This window comes from Mus pahari, chromosome 8, assembly GCF_900095145.1.
Source record: "Mus pahari chromosome 8, PAHARI_EIJ_v1.1, whole genome shotgun sequence".
NCBI classification, from domain to species: Eukaryota; Metazoa; Chordata; class Mammalia; order Rodentia; family Muridae; genus Mus; species Mus pahari.
In genome coordinates, this window is record NC_034597.1 from 17,678,579 (window position 1) to 17,686,750 (window position 8,172).

General features: G+C 35.7%; 1 protein-coding gene across 15 annotated transcripts in view; it reads right to left on the reverse strand.

Moving 5' to 3' along the window:
* Positions 1-8,172, reverse strand: part of Slmap (sarcolemma associated protein) — a 122,993-nt gene that overhangs the window by 41,828 nt on the left and 72,993 nt on the right. For 6 of the 15 annotated variants that reach the window (XM_029541283.1, XM_029541288.1, XM_021203105.1 and 3 more), the window contains exons 7-12: positions 8,098-8,169; positions 6,705-6,845; positions 5,272-5,409; positions 3,023-3,191; positions 2,886-2,936; positions 2,393-2,443 (exon numbers count right to left, since the gene is read on the reverse strand). In XM_029541283.1, the coding sequence (XP_029397143.1) occupies positions 2,393-2,443; positions 2,886-2,936; positions 3,023-3,191; positions 5,272-5,409; positions 6,705-6,845; positions 8,098-8,169 (622 nt within the window). The remainder of the gene's footprint in view (positions 1-2,392; positions 2,444-2,885; positions 2,937-3,022; positions 3,192-5,271; positions 5,410-6,704; positions 6,846-8,097; positions 8,170-8,172) is intronic. The other 9 variants (XM_029541291.1, XM_029541293.1, XM_021203108.1 and 6 more) reach the window with 3 other exon arrangements.

Below are 8,172 nucleotides of genomic sequence, written 5' to 3' on the forward strand. Positions count from 1 at the left end.
TATTTAAATAACATTTTTAAAATTGCTAGTTATATAAAATTTACTACTTAAATGTGTTTTACTTGTTTCTTTTTAAACTTTTACTGTAGTGACTAGACATTTTTAAATTTCTCACATATTGCTTTTAGATAGCACTATTCTATACTCCAATATACTTAAATAATGCTTGTTTATAAAGAGACAAAAGCTTACAGTATAAAATCTGTGCTTTTAGAAAACTTAAGTCATTTCAAAAGAGTTCACTGGAAGAAATATGAACTATAATATCTCTAGACACAGTTGATATTTTTTCTTGCTTCTAAACTTGGTATTTTTCTCTACTACTTAAAGGGTAATGTTAACTTTTAAAATTCATAAAAATTCTGGCTGTGAACTTTGGTGATGTTTTAAAAGGTAAATTATCTTACTACAAAGTTCACTCTATAATAGAATGTAGCATAATGAGATGTTTGCACAAATGTAAGACCTTACTGTCTTTTTTTTTTTTTTTTTTTTTTTTGACCTTACTGTCAACATCTTTGCTAACATTCTCATGTACTTAACACATTGTCAACAGAGACCCAGGTGCTTTCACGATGGGATACTTATAGCAAGGAGTGCCCCGAAACAATAAAAAATTTTATTCATTTAAAATTAAACTAATTAAAATTCATTATTCATTAAACTAAGAAGTCTATAACTATTCTCCAATAGGAAAACAGACTACTAATCTAAATTTGGGGGCAGATATTTTACACAGCAATCTGACAACTCTAGTAAAAAGATGGTTTTGTATGTATATGTATATAAAGATTCTTAACTGAAAAAATAAAAGTCCATAGGTTGTGTTAATGTGACACTTGACACATAGTTAAGGAAATACTCAATTAAAAAGTATACAATCAGAAAGGAAAAGAAGCAAGCAAAATAAAAATGGAAAATATAAAAATGGAAAATATAAAAATGGAAAATATAAAAAAAATGGAAAATATAAAAATCATTTTAAAAAAGAGTACTTAGAAGACAAAGACTAACTTATTTAACAAAAATTTGCTAAATACTTTTAATACATAGCAACTAAAACTTTTGGTAAAATGACTATAAACTACACCTTTAAAAATTCTCAAATTGAAGCTCAAAAACTCAAATCTGAAAAAATTAAGGCATTTCATAAATTACACAGACAAATCAAATAGCAATGAATACCTTTTTCTTAAGAATCCTACAATGCACAATATATGCAACATTAGACTTGACTGTACAGCTCAAATTTACACGATTATCTGGGCCATTTGGCAGTTACTATAAGAACTTATTTTTTTCCTTTTTGTAATGCTGGATTTGAATCCAAGGTATAAACTTGGAAAACACATAAAGCTATATCTCCAGCTCATCCATTTTTTCTTTCAAACAAATCAAAAGAAACACTTCATAACTCTGACCTCTTTCCATGACAAGGATATACTCTGACTGTGGAATACAGTTTCTTTAGAAATTCTAGTTCTGACCTTAATACCTTCTTCTAAATTCTGTATATTAAAATCAGCTGATAAGCACATCAGTATTCACTGAACGTAACTGAAATCCCTTAGTACTCCACATAGCCAGTGCAAGACTCAGCACGTAGCTAGAGGTGGTTCTCCATGACTCTTAGAGGAAAGGGGTAAGTGGCCAAAGTGAACAAGGACCTTACGACTACAGGACTAAAAGACTACAAAGCCAGTGATTCAAAAGCATCCGTGCACTGGGAGGATGGCTCATGTCTTTGATCTCAGTACTTGCAGGACAGAGGCAGCAGATCTCTGAGCTCATGGCCAGCATGATTTAAATAGATAGTTCTAAGCAGCCGTGGTGGCACCGTGAGACTCTGCATAAAAGGGGGGTAGGTGAGAGGGGAAGGACAGCAAAGATAAACAAACACTGGCTGTAACACTAATACACTGGCTCTAAGCTTTGGTAGACCGAGAACTCCTGCTACCCAGAAGAAAAGCTACCCAGAAGAAAAACCAAAAACTAAAAAGAATTTTTTAGATAAAAAAGGTATCCAATGGGAAGTTAAGTAAGTTCCCACACTGCAAATGGAGACCTGGAAGCCAATCGTAATGGAACACCACAGTAGTACAAGCTCCTCAGAAAGTTAAGAGCAAAATAAAACAAGCCATGGCTAACAAGGTGCAGCATTTTCTCACCTGAGCCATTGCAATTTCTACATAGCAAGGGATATCTAAGTATAGATCACCTCTGTATCTTAGACTATAAAGAGAAACTGGATTTTAAATGATGAATTTCAATGGTATGTGAACAGTTGTTGTATATGTGTGTTACTTCGAGTATTAAAAATCATCAAGCATTTGGCTCTCTGTCCTACTTAAATAATAGAAGGATATCATGAAAAAATATTTTTTTACGCTACCTTTTTCTGTGCTCCCATTTATTTTAGGTAAGAAGTCATCAACTTGTATCCCTAGGATTAAGACAGGATATCATTGCCTGATCAAAGAAATTATTAACTTTAAAATTGGCTTCAAGTGTAACTACAGCATTTTATATTTCTACTTACACTGACTTTGTATAGAACACTGTACTTATAAGAAGAGTTCAATCTGCCATTCTCTACTAACTCAGGCTTAGAGACCTTCCAAAGAACCAGGAGTCGGGTAGGGGTGGGGTGGGGATGTGATTCCTGCTACTTAAGATCTCAGAGGCAAAAATCTATCTCAAAGTCTGAACAATGGCGCCCACTGGTGGCAATCATGAGTACTGTAAAAGGAGATTTCTAAATACATAACCTTTGCTAGATAAGTAAAATATCAAATGAAAGCAGTAAACACTGTAAGAAGTGAACAATGTGAACTGGAACAAGGTCAACAGCTAATGAAGACATCTTTAAATAAGGTGACACCTACCTAAGCTGCTGCATTCTTTAAGAGTTTTCTCCTGCAGGTGTTCTAACCGTACTGTAAAAAATAGTCCAAGAAAAAGGTATTTCACAGACAAAGAGAACAAAAATCAAATAAAATCAATTTCTGCCTCACCAGCTTACCTTGTAGAGCTGTTAGCCTTTCATTGGTGAAGTCATTATCAGCTTGCAAAGCTTCTATTTTTGCCTGGAGCTCTTGTTCTTTTTCTTCCATTTCATCAATTTTAGTCTGTAATTCCTTCTTCTCAGCTTGTCCCTTCTGTTGGATTTCCTCTTGTTTTCCCTCTGCTACCTGTTGCATAGGAATCTTCAGTCAACTCATAAAACCTCATCTTGCTTTAACTAGCCTAAAGCCAGGACTGACTTCATTCATTTACACTTCTGAGAAATATATTCAGAATTACAGAACATATTTATAAAGCTGATTTTTTACAGAAAACAAAGACAGAGACTTGATGTGGAAAGTGAGTGATCTGCACCGAGCTCACTACTACAAAGCACTGAGAAGGGAAATGTAGAAGAAAACAAGGAAACCCAGGAGATAAACAAGCGATAGAGTATAAGTTAAATCCCCATGGGTGTTATGTGGGAAATATATTCCCAAATTCACTATTCTTACAACTTGTTTGATAGTTCTAAAATACAACACTAATTTAAAATTATTAACTAAACTGATGATAGTATAAACCCTTCCCAAAAAACATTTCTCTTGACCAGACCTCTCTGAGAACCTCAGTGAGCTATACGCCCCGCCTTCCCTGATAAATGCCTATCTTGTAGGCACTCAACTGAGGGCGGGATCATTTTTCTTTTGTTTAATTAATGTTTAAGTTAATATCACCAAGTACTGCTTTACTATGGCATTCTTCATACATACTTGCTTATCCATTACTCACCCTTATTTGTACCGCCTGCCCGGATGACCACTGCCTCTCTGGCTGCTTCCGTCTCTCTTCCCACACAGCCCTTTCTGCTTTCATGGTGCATACTTTCTATTTTCTCTCCTATCCCCACAATCTCCTCCTTTCCTCTCATAACCCGCCAATAGATATGGATAATACTAAGATGGATTTTCAACAAGTCAGTCACAAGACTTTAAAGGACCAACTAGACATTATCCTATGGTCTGATGCCCTTATTAAAAATGTTCCAGAGGAATCGCAACTGAAACAGAATCAATGGCACAGCTGAAGGCTGAGACCAACCACAGCTCAAGCAGGTTATCCCAAGCTCCTTTTGAATTTACTGCAGCACAAAACAGCTGGTCCCTAACTCTGAGATCAACTAAAAATGAGGAGGTTTTAAAAGCATCTGATTATATATTAGATTTTGCTAATTCTTTTAAAAAACTTTATTATTATAATATGTGCGTGTGTATGTATATGATGCATGGGTAGGTGCATGTGGAGATCAGAGCACAACTCCGTGGTGTCCATTCCTTCCACCATGGGCTCCTGGGAGTGAACTGAGGATAACAGGCTTGTACTGCCCTATGAGACATCTCACTATGGCTTTGATTCTCTTTTTATAATTTATTGTTATTGTTGTTTTTATTTATTTCTATTACTATTATTATTACATTACTATTTTGTGTGTGCTTGCATGTCTGTGTGTCTACATATGTGTGTGTGCACATGAGTGTTGGGTACCTTGGCCCTCAACTGGAGGCCAGAAGACAACTCTGAGTCCTTTCCTTCCTCCACCATGGATTCTGTAACTGGTTTTAGTACCCACACTGAGCTATCTCATCATTTCATAGCATACTGATTTGTATCTCTGTTCTTTTCTTAGTCTATGTGATGCGGAAGCAAACACTACACCTGCTGTTATGAAGTGCTGACTACATTTCCATCTAGAAGTATGTCTACTTTAAAGGCTTTCAATTTCAACAACAATAGAGGGTAGACTAAATAGAATATATTTTCTATTTTCACTATCAGTTTCAACTTTTTAATTTTACCCAATTTTACATAACCAGCTCTTGCATGATTAATAAACTTTTTAAGCTGTTAGCATGTTAGTGACTAGCTTAACATGCTTCTAGTAGTTTAAATAGAAGCTGTGATGGCTGGACTAAGAATGTCCCTCACAGGTCACACGTCTGGTCCTCAGTTGGTAATGCTGTTTGGGTAGGTCTAAGAGGTGTGTCTTTGTGGGAGGAATTATGTCACAGGGTAAAGACTGGGATGTTTCAAAGGCTCAAGTCATTCCCAGTGAGCTCTAAGCTTCCAGCTCCAGCTGCCATACCTGCTGCTGCCACACTCCCTCGCCATGATCCTCTGGACCCGAAGCCCTAGCAGCATCTCCCTTCCATAAAGTACTTTGTGCATGGTATTCTATCACAGCAATACAAAAGTAACTAATATACATACCTTTAATTTATCAGATAAATCTTTAATTTCGTTAACTGCTCCATTNTATTTATTGGCTAATTCTCTTAATTCTTCCTGAGTCCGCTCATTCATCTCTTTCAGGTGGGTACATTCATCTTCAGTATTACTCAGACTTCGCTGCAAGTCAAGTTCACAGGGAATTCATTTAGAGTAAATGGGTACTTACTTTAAATTTATCATAAATTCAATTTGTAAAAAGTGTAGTTCTGAACTAGTCTACATCAACATTTGGATTAAACTTATAAAAAGCTGATTTAAAAGACAAAATAATTTTAGCAACATATGTACTAAAACACAACTAAGAGTCACGTTTTTTAATGTTGGGAAATGGGCAGAGAAAGTTATCTATTATTACTATAAAGAGGTCAGCAAGTATGACTTTTAGCCTTGAATTATTTTAAAACCACCAACTCCTTTTCTATTTGCTTTAGAAACAATCTTATGTTACTCAAGCTGGCTTCAAGTTCACTATGAAGTACAGGCTAGCCTAATCTCCTGTGAATCTCCTGCCTTAGACTCCCAAGTGCGATGATTGTAGGTACTCTATCGCACTCACCTCTAAGTCAACAATCCTCAAAGAAAGAATAAAACCACATAATAATTCATCTAATGTGAAAACAGAAAGACACCTGAAACTTTGTGCGTATGTCAGATTAATCAAACATCAATGAACATAAAGCACGTGTTATAGAATGAGACCATAATACAAACTATCCATTATCCATGTCCTTACACATGCTAAGCACATGCCCACTGAGCTAGATCCTCAGTCACAAGAATTACACTTTGATTTTTCATAGAACTTGGACAATATTAACTTGTAAAGCCTAAGATAAAGTGGCACCTTAAAGCAGTGGGTATTAACTTCTGTGGGTAAAACGATCTCATAGGGTGCCTAAGGCCATCCAAAAATATGGGTACTCACATCAAGATTAACAGTAGCAAAACTACAGTTATGAAGTAGCAACAGAAATAACATTATGGTTGGGGATCAGCACACATGAGGAACTGTGGTAAAGGTTTCAGCACTAGAAGGCTGAGAGGCGCTGTTTTAGAGGACAGGTGAAGTAGGAAAGGTCTCAGCCTTATGTGACCATCCTCCACTAAAAGGCAGCAGCCTTTTATGACAAAAGATTAATTCCCACCAGACATGGAGCCAGCAAGTCTTTAATCCCACCACTTGGGAGACAAAAGTAGTCCAGGGGCCAACCTGGTCTAACTCCAGACCAGGCAATGGTAGCTCAGTTCCCAGCATCCACATCTTATGGCTCAAAACTGCCTATAATTCCAGGTCCAGTGGATGCAAGGCCTCAGTCTTCTGTAGACACTTTCACTAGCACACAATACCCACACAGACATAATTTTAAAAGTAAAACAAATCTTTAAAAACAATGGCAGTAAAAGTGGAATACCTCAACTTCTGAAAGTTTTCTAACCACTTCAATTTTCTCCTGAAGAACCCGCCTCAGGGACTCTTTGGCTGTGGTTTCATAGTTGTGTTTATCCTCCTGCAGTGCAATCAGCTCCTTCCGTAAACTATCTTCTGTTTGATTCTAGAATAAAAGACACTCACATTACACCTAAGTCACTTTTCTATTGTTTATCCTTTGAAAGAAACTCATTAAAATACTCAAAATTATATGTTATGGTATCCACAAATACTGGCCTACTATTAACTAAATGTGTATTTCAAAGTTGTATTAGTAATTTATACCTTCAGAAATCATACTAACTTCAATAGAAATGAGCTAAAGGCAAATAGTTTCTCTCAAATATTAAGATTAATTACTCGTATTCTGTAGAAGCTATCATAGTTTCAATTATAAGCAAAAACCATTGCTCATAATTTCGTTTGCCCCCAAATGAAAGTAGTAAGAGCTTCATGAGGAAAAAGGAAACTCTAGGTTTAGAACAAAAATTGTGCAGAGTGAGCATAGAGCCTCCTGGCTAGCAGGTGGCAGGAACCATCAAAGCAGGTGAGAGAGAGCCAGAGAACCAACCTCAAAGCATTTACTCACAGAAAACTCGGAATAATTTGATCATCAGCAAAGATAACTACTAGTATAGATTTAAACACACCAAAATGTACTTCAATCTAAGCAAGAGAGAAAGCACTACATTGCTGTTGGATTAAAAAAAAAAAATCAGTTTATTCTGTTTTAATCTAGTAAATAATTGGGGGAGACTTGTTTATTCTGTTTTTTTTTTTCTGTAGAAAATATACTTCAGAGTAATAAGATGGTTCGTGAAGGAACCTTATTCTTATTCTTATAAGGAATCTTATTCTTCTCTTTGAAGAAGTAAATGAAGAAATGACAGAATTACATTACTATGTTAAATATCCTTAATGAAATAATGAACCTAGTGAAGAATCATCAATGAATGGTAATATCTTAAAAGGAGAGCCATCTGCCATTATGTCTTTGTCCATGATGGGCGGACAGGTAAAACAAGTATCATAACATCTGCCCAGACCAATTATCTACTACTTCATGCCAAAGAACCAGAAAAATGTTTCAATAAACATTTATATAATCTAAGTTTAAAGCAAGTCACATTCCAGAAGGCAAATCACCTTGTCAATGAATATCAATCAACTGTAATGGAAAAAGAAATCAGAATTGAGCGCGGGTATCTATCACACAATTCCTCCTACTTATAGGTATGCTTGAATTTTTTCATGACAAAGATGTGAAAGAACTGTGGAACTATATAAATGTTTTAGCATAAACTCAAATAACAGAGACCTGAAACTACGGAAAACACCATGAATTCTTCTTTGTGTACCTGAGATTAAATACCTACTTTGGAGCATGCCTGCAACTGGTTTCCCATAACTTCTAACCGTGATAAGAGTCTATCTTCATCTATTAAAGCCTG